At 44.3% G+C, this 18561-nt stretch overlaps 1 protein-coding gene across 4 annotated transcripts in view; it reads left to right on the top strand.

The window, feature by feature from the left end:
- The window catches only part of COL14A1 (collagen type XIV alpha 1 chain), a 175469-nt gene that overhangs the window by 121212 nt on the left and 35696 nt on the right, over positions 1–18561 (top strand). For all 4 annotated transcript variants that reach the window (XM_073330233.1, XM_073330232.1, XM_073330231.1 and 1 more), the window contains exons 37-38: positions 14208–14261; positions 14835–14930. In XM_073330233.1, the coding sequence (XP_073186334.1) occupies positions 14208–14261; positions 14835–14930 (150 nt within the window). The remainder of the gene's footprint in view (positions 1–14207; positions 14262–14834; positions 14931–18561) is intronic.

Genomic DNA, 18561 nt, shown 5'->3' with positions numbered 1-18561 from the left:
ACAATGGCACCAAGAAAGGAAGATCTGGAGGCAGACACTCCCTTAGAACTATAGGTAAGAGCAGAATTTTGTTGACATTCTCTTACAATAGGCTAGGTCCTAGGAGAACATCCTGATCTGTTTCTTTGAGCTATATGCTATTGAAGTTTGTTTTGAATTGATTGGTGAACTAGAAAATAGTTCATGTTAGCCTCACATACCTGGCTTATGTACTCAAAAGAAAGGAAGGATACTTGCCTTTGCTGAAATCTCTCAAGTGTGGTGTATGCCAAACCCTCCCCAAACAGCTGCATATGGATAGATATTTCAGAAATGGTGTTTCAGTGGAGGTGTGTAGTGAATACACTTGCCTTGCTCTCTCTTCTCTAGCAGAGAAATTGCATGAAAATAAAGAGATGGATAAGTAATTTTGATTAGAGATATTAAGTCCCAGTCCTGCAGCTGCTTCATGTGCAAAAGTTTATATGAAGTAAGTGGGAGGTTTGGATGTGGAAGGCTTGCAGACTCAGGCCCTAACTGGTTGTGAGGGAATGTTCTCAATCCCACTTCAAGTCTGCAAATGACTGTGTTATGAGGAAGAAAGAATAGCAGCCTTCCAGGTATGAGGGAAAGTCCCAAACCAAGTCATCAGGAGCCTTGTGCTCTGGAACGGGACCATCTGGCGCTGAGAAGCACCAGATCAAGATTTCAAAAGGGAAAACTGGAGCACACTCCGGTAATGGGACTGCTTCTTTGGCACCAAAATCCTAGCTGGTACTGCCAGATCTGGCACCCTCTACTTCAACGACCCGAGTTATGAAAATGACTCCATCAACTATGATTCACTGCTCCACTCTGGAAGACCTTCTACTGCTCCCGGAACTGGAGTCATCTCTCCACTTCAGACCACAATGCCCAGCCCCAGAACTTCAGTCGGTACTATTTTGTTATGATACTCATCCTCATCTACAAGTAGGGGTCAAGCCAGACTGTCTCTGTTACTATCAACAAGTAGAGGCAGATCAACACCATTTCCTCTGGTATTAAGGACTCCCTCTCCATGATCAACTCCTCAGAGTCAGAAAAGGACTACGATGGACACCCGGTCCTGGACTATACCCTGAGGCACTGCTTGCGGGGGTGGAGTTTCCAGCATTTCTAACTACTCCTGTGTGACGGAATATTACCCCTATTTTCATTGGTACCCTTCCTGCTGCAGCCCGGTAGTGAGGGGCTATGAGTTCTTTTAGTGGCAGTATTGGGCCTTGGAAGACCCATGTAATTACCATCCAGTATAACTGCCTTGTCGCACAAGGACCCCAGCATGCCTAGGACTCCTAGGATAGAAGAGAAGCTTCTTCAGCCTTCTGAGGAACCACAACTTCAGTAGCATGGGGAAGAATAGCAACAGGAGCAGGAGGAGTCTGTCACTTCCCTCGGCTCCCATTGGCCGGGAATGGTGAACTGCGGCTACTGGAAGCTGCGGGGAGCCATGCCTGCGGACGGTCAACGTAAACAAACTGTCTTTCGGCCCACCAGCGGATTACTCTGATGGGCCATGGGCCGAAGGTTGCCAACCCCTGGGTTCAACTGTTTCTCTGAAAGATTGCACAGCATCCTTGGCAAATATGATATTGTTATCCTCAGGGAAGATCTAAATGCACAAATTGGTGATGATGATAATATTGGATATGAACACATTATGGTATGAACACATTATGGGCAGACATGGCATCCCAGGACAGACTAACAATGGGGAGAACATTATGTTGACTTCTGCATTGGGGGTATGCTATTTCCACATAAGGAAAGACATAAACTGAAACTGAAATCAAATGATGGCTTCACCCAGAGACAGCTTGATCATTAATAAGTGCTGGAGAAGATCACTGTTCAATGCCAGGGTTTAAATGAGTGCTGCTGTTGGAAGTGACCATCTTGTTATTGGGACAATAAAAATAAAGACGCTAACACCAGGCAATGCAGAAGGTATGCATGATGCTAGAAAGTTGTTAGATCCAGCTGTGAAGGCACATTTTAAGCTGCAACTTAGTGATAGAATCTGAAGATCTAACATCACTGATGGAGAACATAGAAGAACAATGGCAGTTTTTCAAAGAAGCAAGTGTGGATGCAGCCATTACTACAGCGGGGATGAGAAGGTCTAAGAAAGAATGGCTCTAACTAAATAGATGGAGGCTTGTTGAAGAGAAGGAAGAATTAATGAAGAGAATTCAACAAGAATGAGAGCAATAAAAGAGTTATTATGCCACAAGAATATGTAGACAAAGACGAGGAAGTTAAAAGACCGCCCAGAAGAGATAAGTAAGAGAATAAATGGAAGTAAAGCAAGAGAAGCTGAAGAGACATACAAGAGAGGAAAGGAGTACTTGTGGCACCTTAGAGACTAACAAATGTATTTGAGCATAAGCTTTTGTGAGCTTCAGCTCACTTCACGCTGTAACAAGAGTTATCAGGTAAGGTGAGCTATTACCAGCAGGAGAGGAAAAAAACCTTTTGTAGTGATAATCAAGGTGGGCCATTTCCAGCAGTTGACAAGAACAGTGAGGAACAGTAGGAGGGAAAATAAACATGGGAAAATAGTTTTACTTTGTGTAATAACACATCCACTCCCAGTCTTTGAGGGGGCTATTCAGGGATCTCGGGCAAAAATGGGGGATCAGTCCTGCTTTGAGCAGGGGGTTGGACTAGATGACCTGCTGAGGTCCCTTCCAGCCCTGATATTCTATGATTCTATGATTCTTTATTCAAGCCTAATTTAATGGTGTCTAGTTTGCAAATTAATTTCAATTCAGCAGTCTCTTGCTGGAGTCTGTTTTTGAAGTTTTTTTTGTTGTAATATTGTGACTTCTAGGTCTGTAATCGAGTGACCAGAGAGATTGAAGTGTTCTCCGACTGGTTTTTGAATGTTATAATTCTTGACATCTGATTTGTGTCCATTTATTCTTTTACATAGAGACTGTCCGGTTTGACCAATGTACATGGCAGAGGGGCATTGCTGGCACATGATGGCATATATCACATGGTAGATGTACAGGTGAACGAGCTTCTGATAGTGTGGCTGGTGTGATTAGGCCCTATGATAGTGTCCCCTGAATAGATATGTGGACACAGTTGGCAACGGGCTTTGTTGCAAGGATAGGTTCCTGGGTTAGTGGTTCTGTTGTGTGGTGCGTGGTTGCTGGTGAGTATTTGCTTCAGGTTGGGGGTCTGTCTGTAAGCAAGGACTGGCCTGTCTCCCAAGATCTGTGAGAGTGATGGGTCGTCCTTCAGGATAGGTTGTAGATCCTTGATGATGTGCTGGAGAGGTTTTAGTTTGGGGCTGAAGGTGATGGCTAGTGGCGTTCTGTTATTTTCTTTGTTGGGCCTGTCCTGTGGTAGGTAACTTCTGCGTACTCTTCTGGCTCTGTCAATCTGTTTCTTCACTTCAGCAGGTGGGTATTGTAGTTCTAAGAACACTTGATAGAGATCTTGTAGGTGTTTGTCTCTGTCTGAGGGGTTGGAGCAAATGCGGTTGTATCGTAGAGCTTGGCTGTAGACAATGGATCGTGTGGTGTGGTCTGGATGAAAGCTGGAGGCATGTAGGTAAGTATAGCGGTCATTAGGTTTCTGGTATAGGGTGGTGTTTATGTGACCATTGCTTATTAGTACCGTAGTGTCCAGGAAGTGGATCTCTTGTGTGGACTGATCCAGGCTGAGGTTGGTGGTGGGATGGAAATTGTTGAAACCATGGTGGAATTCCTCAAGGGCTTCTTTTCCATGGGTCCAGATGATGAAGATGTCATCAATGTAGCACAAATAGAGTAGGGGCATTAGGGGACAAGAGCTGAGGAAGCGTTGTTTTAAGTCAGCCATAAAAATGTTGGCACACTGTGGGGCCATGCGGGTACCCATAGCAGTGCCGCTGATTTGAAGGTATACAAATCAACTTTAAGAAATGTGCACCAACTGTGTCTCAAGATCTGCCCCACCCCTCTGGTCTTTCCCCTGCCTGTGGAGGCCAACTTTCTCATTATCTGCATGCCTGGGCAGAAATCATAACTGACAGATGGGTACTAGAGGTTATTTCTTTGGGGTACACCATCCAGTTCTCTTCCTTCCCTAACCCCCTTTCCCATCTTCTTTTGGGGACCCATCTCATGAGAGCATCCTCCTGCAGGAGGTAGAATGACTCCTCGAACTGGGGGCAGTAGATCTGGTACCTCTACCTCAAGAGGAAATGAGTTCTACTCAAAGTACTTCTTCGTCCCCAAGAAGACAGGGGATAGAGACCCATTCTGGACTGCAGGGAACTGAACAAGTTCATCTGCTACCTAAAGTTCAGAATGGTAATCCTGTACTCCAATATCTCATTACTAGTTTCAGACAACTCATTCACAGTCCTCGATCTCAAAGTGGCCTGCTTTCACATAGACATTCATCTGGCACACAGGAGATTCCTGAGATTTGTGGCTGGTCAACTGCACTGCCAATATAGAGCTCTTTCCTTTGGGCTCTCAATGGCTCCAAGAGTATTTTCCAATGTACTGTCAGTGGTACCTGCTGCAAGTGGTACCCTGTCAGCAAGGAAGTTTACCCTTCCTTAGATGACTGACTTCTGAAGGGATGATCTTGCCAGGAAATGGTGGGAGGCAAGCACAATGCTTCTGTTCAAGAGTTTAGGCCTCCAGGTGAACCTGAAGAAGTCCACCCAGGAACCCTCACAATCCATAGAATTCATTAGGGCAAGGTTTTTTACAGCCTGAGGACAGCTTCCTCTCTATCACTGGACTCACTCAGTGAATACATTTGAGCCCCAGAATGTCCATATGATCCTGCCTGGTGCTGTTGAACCATATGGCCATAAATACTTATGTGACCCATTGTTGTGATACCCTCTGAGACCTTTTCCACTCGGTTTATCCGGAACACCTCACACAGTTCTGGGAGAACACTTTGTCCAGTTCTCTGGTATCCAAGAAATCAGCTGAACTCTGTACTCATCATTAATGGCATACAATCAAACTACACTTGAGTTGACTGGCAGAGAGGGTGAGTCTAGGACATACCACACATACCACACATACAATGTACATAATCATGAATCAGCTTATTTACACACTTGCACTTAATACTATTGGTTAATACCTCATAGCACATGCTTTATGATTGGTCTACTAATTTTTATAGCCCATTCCCATCTAGATCATGAGCTTTTCATACGCTGCACTACGTGCTAGGCCATACCTATAAGCTATCACACATTGCTTACTATCCTGATCCATCTCTTTTCTACTAGCTACATCTTTTACATATTGAGAAGGCTACTGTAATTCATGCTTTGTTTCACGCCTTGCTTTGAATAGACCTACATTCATTTGTGAGGCTTTACCTCAAATGTGCCTGCAACCAGGCTTGTAGACTTTGGGCAAGTGCAGTCTCTACCTGCTAGTCACAGTTCCCCAAAGAAGCTTAGCCTCCCTTACTCAGTGGGGGTACCATTCAAACACCCCACTTCCAACAAAGACTGTGACCACACATGGAGAGACAGGGGAAGTGGTCCCCTCACAAGATTATGCTTCACATCAATCTGTTAGAGCTGAGAGCAGTCAGATTAGCCTGCGAGCAATTCCTCCCTTACATCTGCAACCAGTCAATTCAGGTGTTGTTAGACATCATGATGGCAGTTTATTATATTAACAAACAAGGAGGAGCACGGGCTTCATTAGCTCTGCATGGAGGTCATCACCCTCTGGTACATTCCCATGCTGATTACACTAACCAGTATCCACATGCCAGGTATCCACAACACTCTGGTGGATTCTCTGATCAGACTCTTCTTCACAGAACACGAGTGGGAGTTGCACAACCTGATTGTCTGTGAGGTGTTTGGGGTGTGGGGTCTCCCATACATGGATTTCTTTGTGTCCCATGTGAACAACAACTGCAAGGAGTTTTGCTCCAGAGGGGCTGCAGGCCAGGGTCTTTAGGTGACATGTTTCTCATACAATGTTTGGGAGCCTTGTGGTACACATCCCACCCCCATTCTCCTCTTAACTCAAGAGTTGAGGAAAAACAGACAGGACAACTAGCAAGTCATCCTTTCCTATGAGGGGCGGCATAGCTCAGTGGTTTGCGCATTGGCCTGCTAAACCCAGGGTTGTGAGTTCAATCCTTGAGGGGGCCATTTAGGGATCTGGGGCAAAAATTGGGGATTGGTCTTGCTTTGAGCAGGAGGTTGGATTAGATGACCTCCTGAGGTCCCTTCCAACCCTGATATTCTATGATTCTATGATCCTTATAGCATCAGTGTGGGCCTGACAATTCTGGTACCCAATGCTTCTGCAACTATCTACCCAATCTCGTCTCCTCCTTCCTCTGATACATCTGATACTAATCTAGGACAAAGGATGGACTTGCCATCCCAAACCAGTCACGTTTCATCTTAGATCGTGGTATTTGGATGGATGTCAGAGTTAGAGAGGGCCTGTTTGTCTGATGTCTGGGCCATCCTGAGCAGCAGTAGGAAGGATTCTGCCAGCAAATGTTATTAAGTAAAGTAGAAAAAGACTTATGTTTTGGTGTAACCAACCAGGAATTTCCCCTTTACAAGCTAAGATCCCAGACATACTGAAGTACCTCTTGTCCTTAAGGGTTATCTGACAGCTTCCTCAGAGAATACCGGTTGGCAATGAGCCCATGTCATCCTCCTGCAGATGCCTACTCTGTGTTCTCCCATCCAGTTACTGCCCACTTCCTGAAGGGTTTGATTTGCGTCTTCCTTCTTGTGGCAACACTGGTATTACCCTGGGGATTGCATCTTTTTAAATCACCCTCACCAAGACCCTGCAATCCTGTTCCCTGTTACATATATCTATGAAGGGAGCATTTCTGGTTTTATCGTGTAAGCCAGAAGAGTCAGGGAGAATGGGGTGCTCCTGGCTGACTTCCTCCATAGAGTGTTCCACAAGGTTAAGGTGAATTCATCCTGAGTTTGTCCCTAAGGTGATGTCAGATTTTCACATCAACCAAACTATCCATCTCCTTCTGTTTTTCCCTAAACCCCACTTTGGCAGAAAAGAGGTGGTATGGAATTCACTGGACATGCCTAGGGCTCTTGCTTTTTACCTTCACGGAATGAAACCTTTCTAAATGTCCCCTAAACTCGTCTCGTCCACAGAACATATATGTGACAGACGTGGCAATTTCCTGCAATATCCTTGAAAAAAATGTATTGAATGAAGTTTAAGTATCTTTGGAGTTCATTGTATTAAATGCATAGTTTATTTACTATTGTGGGCTGGGATTGTATGCAACTTCTCTATAGGGGAGAGATGTGGTGTGAACTTCAAAGGACTGAACAACTTGCCAGACAAGAATGAACTTTTAGGACAAACAGGTCCAAGTGTTTGCTTGGGTAATCTCTACGGCAGAGGTTCTCAAACTGGGGGTCGTGACTCCTGAGGGTCTCACAAGGTTATTACATGAGGGATCATGAGCTTTCAGCCTCCACCCCCAAACCCCGCTTCACCTCCAGCATTTGTAATAGTGTTAAATATAATAAAGCATTTTTAATTTATAAGGGGGGGTCACACTCAGAGGCTTGCTGTGTGAAAAGGGTCACCAATACAAAAGTTTGAGAACCACTGCTCTATGGAGAGGCAAATGCAAATTTCCCACTTCTAGTTATGCAAAACCCCAACCTTTTGAAACTCTGCTCTGAGGAGAGGAGCATTGTCCTTTGATTACCTGTTCCCAGAATCTGAAGTTCGAGGGCCCAAGCTATATACAGTAATGGAAAGACTGAACTATTCATGATGGTTATGGTTCTGAATGTGAGACAATTACAAACTTGTAACCACTGGGAAGACCCAGTGGTGGGTTTTGAAGGACTGACATCTACCAGAGCCCAAAGTTGGAGTTGGGGTGACCTCTGGTAAGCTTTTTAGTCTGCATGTAGGTTCTTTTATGGTTTGTAATGTTTTCTCTGCAACATTTTCACCTTAAGGATAAATGTGCTTGCTTATAAAGAGCTGTGTGGTAACCTGTGACTGCTGGTAATTACAGATGTTTATAGCTTTCAAAGAGAAAGCAAAGCACAGAAGTTGCTGGCTTGCTGGGGATATCACAGTTAGGCAGAGAACTGTGCAGCCTGGAAAAACCCTGATCAGGAGCAGGAGAGAGATGGGTCTCTGCCCAAGAGAGGTTATGGTGGAGGAGCCAGGAGCCTAGAGTGAGTGCCCTCGGTGGACAATGGAGAAGGAAGACAAGTGCAGATACCCTGAATTGTGACAGTGTGAAAGACGAGGCCATCTTCTCCCAGAGACAGTCAAAATGGATTCCAGGATGAATCCTACTTTGCTATGAGATGAATGATATCTCACTTGAGGATGGCATAAGAACTCATTCAACTAGAGTTCAGGCCAGGCGCAGGAAGTTATATGGGCCCATGGTGCCCAGGCTCCAGCAAATTCAGGGCCCAGGGGACCTGGCTCCACTAATGTTTGGGGCCGGGTCTCTCCCCGACCCTGCCTGCCACCCCCGTGCGCCTCCCCCAGAGTATCCCACCTGCCACCCTCGCACACCTCCCCTGAGCATCCCCGCCTGCCCTGTACAGTGGGCGGCTGCCCCCTGCAGCTCCACGCTGCACTCCTTTGCTGGCTGCTGCTGGCTACAAGAGAGCGGCACCGGGGGCAGGTTGAGGCAGCTGCTGCACCTGTGGAGGGAGGAGGGGAAGAGATGCATAGCAGCCCCCTCCCCCCGGCAGGTGACTTGGGTGGGGGGACTTATCCTGGCTGGCCTCCTGAGCAGCAGCCTGGGGGGCCTTGGGTCAGCGTCATGCTGGGGGGGGGTGGGTGGGGAGGGGTCTCCCTCTTCCCCCAGAGCTTGCTGCTGCTGGGGGGGAGAGGGCTGGGGGGAGTCCTCCTCTCTGGCTCCCCGCCCCAGCCCTGGAGCAGCCTGCCTTCTGCACCCCAATCTCCTCATCCCTGGCCCCACCCTGCACACACTCCCACACCCCAACCCCTCTCTCCCATCCCAGAGCCCACACACAACACCCAAACCCCCTTCCAGAGCCCGCACCCAGCATCCCAACCGCTCCCGCACCCCCTTCTGCGCCCCAACCCCCTGTCCCAGCCCAGAGCCCGCATCCAGCCCCCAAACTCTCTCCCAGAGCCCGCACCCCTCCTGCACCCAAACTCTCTCCCAGAGCCCGCACCCCTCCTGCACCCAAACTCTCTCCCAGAGCCTACACTCCAAACCCCCTCCTGCACCCAAACTCCTTCCCAGAGCCTGCACCCCCTCCTGCACCCCTGCCCCAGCCCAGAGCCCGCACCCCTCCCGCACCCAAACTCCCTTCCAGAGCCTTAGGCAGGTGGGTGTGGGGGGGACTTGGACCCGTTCTGGGCACCACCAAAAATTATACAAACCTGCCACCCCTGGTTCAGGCAGCTTTGGTAGCTTCCCTTAGAGACATTCCTATTGCTGCTCCACAGATGTCAGCAGCTTGGAATTCTGCTCACACTTTTGCTGAATGCGATGCACTGATGCAAGCAGCTGCTTCTGGAGCCTCTCTGGGCAGGATAGTGCTTCAATCTGTTGTATCATAGTATTCCAGCGCCCCTGCTTCCTGATAAAGACAATGTTTGTGATTCACCTGAAATGCACTATATAGAGAGACAATTGCTTGAGCAAGAAGGAGGAGGAGTTACCTGATAGTAACTTGAGTTCTGGATGTGTTGTTCCTATGTGTAGTGTACTATCCACCCTCCTTCCCTACTGTCTGGTTTCCCCTTACTGGGAACTACTGATTGAGAAGGTTGCCCCCTTTATTTCCCTCAGTGCAGAGTACAAGCAGAGTGGAAGCACATGCTTGGACCACATGGACACTGCTAGGGAAAAATCTCCAGTTGTGAGCACATAAAATACGTGCAACCTGAAGTGCCCTGTACATAGGGACAACACATCACAAAGAACACAAGTTACTACATGGTGGGTAACCCCTTTTTACATTTCTTTGTGTTTGATGGGTTCTTTATTGCTGTATTGTTGGTGATCACAGTGCTGCCCATTGTAGGTAGCATTATGTTTTCTTTGACTATTTCTGACATTTTATATCACAATACTGAAATGTGGAAAAAATGGGCACTATATAAATTAATAAAATAGAACATTGTGAAACAGCAAATTGTTGTTATACACTAAAGAGCTAAGAAAATACAAATAATAAGGTGTATAATAAAGTTTTAATGCTCTTATTGATTAAGTACATTTTCTTTTATAGTATTGAATACTTCTGTCTCCTCAGGGTGTACATAACTTTAAAAAACACACACAGCTCTTCATAGAATCATAGATGATAGGCTGGAAAAGACCTCCTGGATCATCTAATCCAAACAGTTTTGCCTGGAGTATGATTTTAATTTACTTTGTTTCTCCTGATGTATAATCTGTTTTTAAATACTTCTAGTGATCTCTCTCAATTTTTCCAGAGGCAAATTATTTATTTAATCATCTGTTGAAGTTGGGCCCCTAACCACTTCATACATAAAGAAGAAAAAATCTTAAGACATACAGGGGAAAAAAAAGACTTAAATTTAGTAAAGATCTCATTCGTGAAAGCTTTAAACCCCTCAAGTCATAGCTGTGCAGACTTGAAGAAGAGCTCTCAGGGAGCCTTTTTTTTATGTGAATATTTCACTGGAGATAACAGATCTCACTCAAACAAAAAATAAATCTGGCTGCAATGGAAAAACGATTCCATTGTCTTGTTTTAATTTAGACAGCAATCAACTGTGTTTTGAAGTTTAATTTCCTATGTATATGAATTAAATTAGTGTCCTAGAAAAAAGGCATCTGGATAATCAGGAAAGTGAAAATGCAAGTAAATCTGCTTAATTTTTATCAATTCTTTCAGTATGAAAAATGCTTCCCATGGCATCCTTTGTATAAATTTAGGTTTGATTAGAAGGGTATCTGTTGTTAATACTACATAGAAAATATATGGATATCTGGGATCACAAAAACCTAATTTTCCAATAAAATTATTTGCTCTTCTTAACCATAATAGATAATACAGTTCAGTAGCAGAGTTACTTGGTAGCTACACCCAAAATAAAGCATAAGAATAACTGCACTGGACTCATATCATTGTAGGCTTTGGCCAGTTATGAGGTAGATATATTTTTTGTCAGCCTGTCAGGTAGGATTCATGAATCTCTGGAAGAAGTTAGTGGCCTAAATAAAAAAACAACACAAAACTATTATAACCTAATTAAGAATCAGAAATTCACATGTGCTAGCTGTCTGGTTCAACATTGTTTCAGGGAAATAAAGAAGAGAAACTTCCTGTCTCATCTTGTGAATTTTTCTTTTTAAAGCCAAGGGTTTTTTTTCTTATGTGCAACTAGTTTCAAAGATCAGCTTCAAAAAAAGACCTTTAAAATTTTTTTATACTTATCCACAACCATTTATGATGAAATTTCAGGATATTTCTCATGAAAACCTTTAGAAAGTATGTAATTTATAGGCAGCACATGTAGTGATGCCTTTAATTCAGGTTACCTGACGCTTTCCATGTTTATAGTTGCTTGTAACTTTGCCAGACTAACCATTTGGACTGAAATTTTCCATGCCAGGTGAAATCTATACTGGGATACTGCATCCAGTTCTGGTGCCTACATTGTAAAAGATGTTGAAAAATTGGAGATGGTGCAGAAAAGAGCCTGAAAAATGTTTGAGGGTTGGAGCAAATGCCTTGCGATGAGAGGCTAAAGAGCTCAGTCTGTTTAGTCTATTAAAAAGAGGCTTCAGAACAGGAGCATAAATGTTTTTGGCCTCCCCGGCCCCAGGCGGCTGAGCCAAAAAAAAAAAAAAAGGCCAGCCAATCACAGCAGCAGTTCAGTGCCCCCTGGAAGTTGGTACTTAGGGTGACAGCTGTGCTCATCCGCTCTAGAACCGGCTGTGACTGAGAGATGCTTTGATTACAGTGGATAATACTTCCATGGAGAGAAAACGCTGACTACTAAAGGGATCTTTAATCTAGCAGAGAAAGGCATAACAGGTACCAACGGCCTTAACGCAGAAGCTAGACAAATTCAAATTAGAAGATAGGCAAAAAATTTTATCTGTGAGGGTGATTGTTCAAATAATCAATCTACCAAAAGATATGCTGGATTCTTCCGCTCTTGATGTCTTCTTATCAAGAGTGGATGCTTTTCTGGAAGATACGCTTTAGTCTCAAACACAAGTGCTTGGGCTCAAAACAGGGATAACTGAGTGACATTTTTATGGCCTGTGTTACATAGGAGATCAGAGTAGATCCAATGGTCCCTTCTGGCCACAAAATCTATAAATATGTGTCTGCTTCAGGCTGTTTTTGTTTTTTGTTTTTTTTAAGTTTTATCCAAAAAATGTCATCTGTTTCTCAGAATGAGACTAGGGAAAAGCATGTTGTTTTGACTATGTTTAAAAAAATTCGTACGGTTGTTTCATTGAGAGGTTCTAGCATCTCCATTCTTTAGAGCAAGGACTTGAACTTGGATAAGAGTGTTGCCCTGCTGTCAGGGATATGTCTTTTGCTGTTCCTGTGAAAATTCACCCAAATTTGACCTAATTATGAGCCTCTGAAAATCTCAGTTCACACAAGCTCTTTAGAATTTTTAGAATTTCAGTGAAATTCTCTGAAGATTTCATCTGGGCTGAGTATGCCCCATCCCCAGGCTTCAGAGGCTGACCAGGACTATCCATGCAATTGCTCCTTCTGGAAGCCACTGTGGCACTGGGTACAGGAACTGAGAGCAGAGAGACTCTCTCTCCTGTGCTTTCAGTCCCTTACCGGCTAGTGCCTAAACAGCATGGAGGAGAAGGCAGCCTGATGGAAGGGCAGGTTATGAGAAGCCAGCCTGGTTAGAGAGGGGGGCAGCAGGCAAATAGCTGGACAAGATCAGGATGAGGAGCCAGGGAGGGGGTGGAAAGGCAGTTACTGGGATGTGGACCTGATGAGGGAGTGGAACTGGGGAGACATGGAGCAAAGGAGGATGAGGGTGGGAAAATAGTATGTGATCATGTAATTAAAGATGTTTGTGGTGTATACACACAAGGAAGTGGAAGTAAAGTTGCACAGACAGCTTTAATTCTAGCATTTCTGAATTTACGAGTGCTTGATTTTGCAAGCTTAACATACCTGTAATATAATTTTGATATGTCATAATGCATATATTGACTTTGTGTGTCAAAGAACACTGATTTCTTGCCCCTCAAAGTGAACATTACTTGGCTTGGCTTGTAAGCCAATATCTTCTTAGTAGTCCCATTTGCTATATTGTTTTATTATCTATTTGATATTTTGTAGCACCTCCCCACACCCTGGGGAGGAATGATGTCTAATTGTACTAGATTCTTTACAGACACAGAGATTGGCCCGGCCCTGAAATGCTCACACTGTAAAAAGATAAACATTATCCCAAGGGTGGGGTAGAGAGAGACAATCAGTGAATATTTTATTACAAGAATATAAAAAAGTAAAAATAAATATTTCTTTAAAATCATCCAAGAGGGCAAGACACGTCTTGCATGTATATCAGAAACATATTCAAGGCAGTCATCTTTAGAAATGCACAATTCCAGTGTCCCATACGATACTGTTAACAAAAGATTTAGACTGCAATTGGTTAACAAATGATTAAAAGATTCAGGCATCTGTGAAGAAAGCAAAAAAGGAGAAATGGGGAGCGAGAAATTGAATGGCTCTGAAATTAAACCATAGCAAACACAATGGGTCTCTCGGGGGTTTTATCTGATAAAAATGTTACTAGAATCATTGGAAAGTCTGCCTTTACCAGTGTGATGATATTGGAAAGAGCAGATGTGGAGAGCATTTTAACAATAAGAAAAAAAGCTGACCTGTGTATCCAGGTGGGTCACTGCCTGCAGCAACATTTTGATCCTAGTGCATTATAGGCTAGTGCCTTATAATGCACTGGTACAGGCTTACGTACTTTCCTGAGCTCAAGTCCATCCCTACATAGGACTGCTATTAAGCGTATGCTTTAAACCCCAATGAATTTGTAGGACTTAAGCACACACCTAGGTAGTTCCCTGAGTAGGGTTGCTTTCCTGAATTGGGGCCTACAAGAATAGAATAATCAATATGATTCAGGAAGAAGAAAGAACTTGTGTTTTTTTGGTGGGATTCACTTTTCTGCTAACACTAATCGTGTGCTTTACAGGGTGGTCCGGGTGTCAGAGGCCCAAAGGGACATCATGGTGATCAAGGTCCAAAGGTAATCTGCCACCACTAAACCGTTGTAACATGCTCCCTTTTTTTGGCGTTTGTCTGTTTGTGTCTAAATCTAGAGTTTTTTCTTTTTTTTGAATGAGCTTAAATCTAGAATGGTTTCAGAGTAGCAGCCATGTTAGTCTGTATTCGCAAAAAGAAAAGGAGGACTTGTGGCACCTTAGAGACTAACCAGTTTATTTGAGCATAAGCTTTCATGGGCTACAGCTCACTTCTCTGATGTTCTTGAGGAAAGGGTGTAGCCAGATGCCATTGGTGCTTGTTGGGTGAACAGCGTCCAGGTCTCCTGGATCACACTGGCTACACATCATGTTTGTTTCTGGGTCAGGGGCAGTAAAATGCATAGTGCTGCTGCTGTCAGCATATATTTGTGGCTTTTTGCATGCCTAAAGGAATCAGGCCTTTGTAAATAGGAGCCTTATTGTCCTGTCAGCACGTTAACTCATATTTTAGGTGCTGTTGAATCTATTGGTATTTAATTCTGCACACAGACACTTCCTTCTTATGTACAGTAGGAGTTAAACTTGTGGCCTTTATGTTTTCCCTTTTGGTGTCATAGGGCCTAGATGGACCTCGTGGTGAAGTTGGTGCTCCAGGACCCCAAGGCCATCCAGGACCCCAAGGGCCAAGTGGACTTTCTATTCAAGGGCTTCCAGTAAGTCCTAAATGAACAACTGTGGTCTTACTTTTGTCACAGGAGTTTGCCAGAACCCGTACATTAGGTTGTACCAAAAGGTTAGATAAAACTAGAGCTAGGACTGAGATACAAAGTCCAGATCCAGATCTGAAATTCACCAAAATCTGAGGTGTCTGGATCATGGATTTGGGTTTAACCTGCGATTGGCATAGGAGCCAGCTCCAACAGTCAGATATGTATTGGGATCCGAAGTTCACTAAACCTTGAGACAGTTTGGACCACAGGTGTTTGGGTCAGACCCAAATCTAGATAAAAGTTTTTAAAAATGCTGCGAGCTGGAGTGTGTGGCAGGAACACTTAGAACATAGTATTTTTTTGGTTGTTTGATTTTTTGTGACTTTGTGCAGTCCCTAGTGGAGAGATGTTCACATACCAAAACCACCTCAATCACCTAAATTAACTGGCACGAACTGGTACACTTGTTGGCAGCCTCATCGGAGAGGCCAGGGAGTGAATTGATAGGCATAGAGCCAGAAATACTATTTTAGGGCTGGTTTCTCAATACCAATGTTGAGACACATCAGCAGTGCAAAAAACCTACACTTCCAATGCCCATGCTGTCTTATAAATAGGCTTGGAAGGATTAGATTTTTATCAGTAAATATCAGTAAATGCTGCTGCACACACACAAACTGATGAAAAAATGTTTCCATCCATAATAACTGAAATTTACAGGCTGACAAAGTAAGAAAAATGCTGCTGGAGAACTCATTAGAGTTTGATTTAAGGATATTTACTGCCTACATTTTGACTTGGGATGTTGGCAATTTGTGTTTTAATGGTTATAAAAGATTTAACTTTTTGAATTTCAGCATTGACTGTCATTAGATGATGATGATTGTCTGACCTCCCCATTGTCTGGCCCTCTGATAATTTCCTGCGACTATGTTAATTGATAAAAATTGAAAAAAAGCAACTTAAAACCCATAATTTTTGTGCAACTGTGAAAATGTAAATAGCAAAAAAATGCTTAAAATTAAACATCAATATTATCTGTTAAAATTATAAAAACATTGAATTCTGCACATCTACTTATAAAAATAGATAATATATAATAATGTATTAAAATATACAATAATAAATCTCGTGTGGATGGATATACACAGGCCTTAAGGACTATCAACCCAGCACCTTTTCCTTGTAGAAAAATCTAAACAAATTTAATAGAGTACAGTATTCTTTCTACAGAATTTTTTAACCAACCTATCGGATTCAAAACAGTAATATAATTAAACAGGTTTCAATAGAAATTATTCTTAACACCTTGTCATGGGCTGTACAAACCCCACACTGGAAGGGAAGGGACTACAGAATTGCTTTGGGCCCAGATGTTTCTCCCCGCTGCACCTGTAAAGCTTGCACAGGCTAGATGAGGAGCTTACAGGGGAGCAGAGTAGCTCAGTAGCTTGCAGACAGCTGAGGTGGGCTCTGATCTCCTGGGAAAGAGCACTGCAGGAGCCTGAAAGCTGGCTGTAATGACCTTGCCAAGCCAGCAAAGGAGGGATTTGTGACTCAGTGAAGATTAGAGACCCATTGGAGAGGGTCAGCCCAGGTTCCCCTACCTGCCCCTAAGGAGGGGCCAGCTCTAGAAGCCTCTCTCTGGAATGGGGAATCTAGCTGAGGGAGATCCCTGAAGATAGAAGGTCTGAACCATGAGGCCCCAAGTTAAGGGGAAGCCAATCCCTTGCCTAATCCAGAAATCTACCCTGTTATTGGACCCTCTACATATACCCTGAAAGGGTTGAACTTGAATGTGTGACCTGGCCAGAGGGCTGAGTTACTGAAGGGGCAGATCTTTGCAGAGCCAGAGTGGCCATAAAAAGGGGAGTGCCATAAAAAGAAAAAAGCCTGCCACAGCCCTGCCTGACCACTTGGTGGCATTGGGAATGAGTGTTCCCTTTCACAGACTTATATTTACTCCTGGGGGAATTCTGCACCACTGCACGCACACATATTTCACGTGCCGCACAGTTTTGGGTTTTTTTGCAGAAAATAGCTTCTGCTGAAAAGTTGTTGCAGTTCCACCTTTAGCTCACCAGAGGGTGCTATGGTGCTAGAACAGAGCAGCTGCTCCTGGCAAACACCAGCCATGATAGGGAAAGAGAAAGAACCTGCCTTCTTCACAGCGCCTTTTGGGCCAGGTCAGGAGATAGGGGATATGGGGAGACAGACAGCGTGGGGCTGCTGGGGGATCAGATAGGGGCTCATAGGTGAAGCCAGACTGGGACAGGGGCTGAATGGGAGTGGAGGCACAGGGTCACATGGGCGGAGGGGTTGCAGAGCTATGGGGGAAGAGGGATGGCTGAGTGGGGGCACAAAGACACATGAGGCCAGAGGGCGCAGAGACACATGAAGATGAGGGGAGAGGGCTGGCTGAGAGGGTGCAGGGCCATGGGGGGTGCAGAGTGACAGGGGGAAGGGAGATGGCTGAGTGGGGGCACAGAGACACATGGGGATGGGGTGCAGGGACACATGGAGATGAAGGGTGGGGGCTGGTTGAGGGGGTACAGGAACACATGGGGATGTGGGAGGGATGTAGGGCCACATGGGGGGTGGCTGAGTGGGGGCACAGAGCCACATGAGGACAGGGGAGGGGTGCACGGACACATGGGGATGGGGGGAGTGGGTGTCTGAGTGGGGGTGCAGGGACACATGTAGATGGGGGTGCAAGGACACCTGGGGGTACAGGGACACCTGGGGACAGGAGCAGATGTGCCTGACTGAATAGGAGAGGCTAGGGGTCAGCCAAGGTCTCCATGGGGGATGCTCCCTAACAATCCCTCCCTGCCCCCCAAAATAACCTGTTCCATACTTTTCCTACCCATACCCAACAACCCTTCAAGTTCATACCCAGGCTTCTTCCCAGCAATTACTTCCCTCTCCCTCAGCTCCTCCATTATCCCTGACTCCCCCAAGCCTTTGCACTTCTTCTCAGGAGTGTGGAGTGCAGGAAATATGGTTCTGTACTGTAGTTTAAATGAATTATTGCTCAGAATTCTGTATTAATATGCCTAAGTAAGGAATCTATTTGTCAAAAAACATTTCCTGAATTTTTTTTTTTTGGTCTGTGTTGTTACAGACATACTTGCTGACTGGTATTTTGAAATAAATTACCAAAATAATTGAAACTGGTGTGATTATATTGTGTTATTTTGACAAAATATGCAGAATTTTAAAATGTTTCCAGAATTTCTAATTTTTTGGCACAGAATTCTCCCAGGAGTATTATATATCCTTGATTATTTTAGCAGAGAATATAATAAAGAATATATGGGCTGTAAGAATAATTTCCAATCCTTTCTATAGCATTTAATAGAGAATTATATTCCTGCTGTGGAATTTTATTGACTGGTTAAAAACATCCTATAGAAAGGATATTCTTTGTAATTAATCATGTATATTCTATAGAAACCTGTTTAATTTCTATAGAACTCTGTTGATTTAATCTCTATAGGACATTTCCCTGAGTGTCAAAGAGAAGCAGATTCACTCACAGGGAAAAGAATGTGTTTCCACTAGGGCTCTCGATTAATCGCAGTTAAGTCAAAAAAATTAATTGCAATTAATCACGTTTTTAGTCGCACTGTTC

Source organism: Lepidochelys kempii, chromosome 2 (genome assembly GCF_965140265.1).
Source record: "Lepidochelys kempii isolate rLepKem1 chromosome 2, rLepKem1.hap2, whole genome shotgun sequence".
Taxonomy (NCBI): domain Eukaryota; kingdom Metazoa; phylum Chordata; order Testudines; family Cheloniidae; genus Lepidochelys; species Lepidochelys kempii.
The sequence above is the reverse complement of the archived record's forward strand: the minus strand, read 5'-3'. Positions and strand labels throughout refer to the sequence as shown.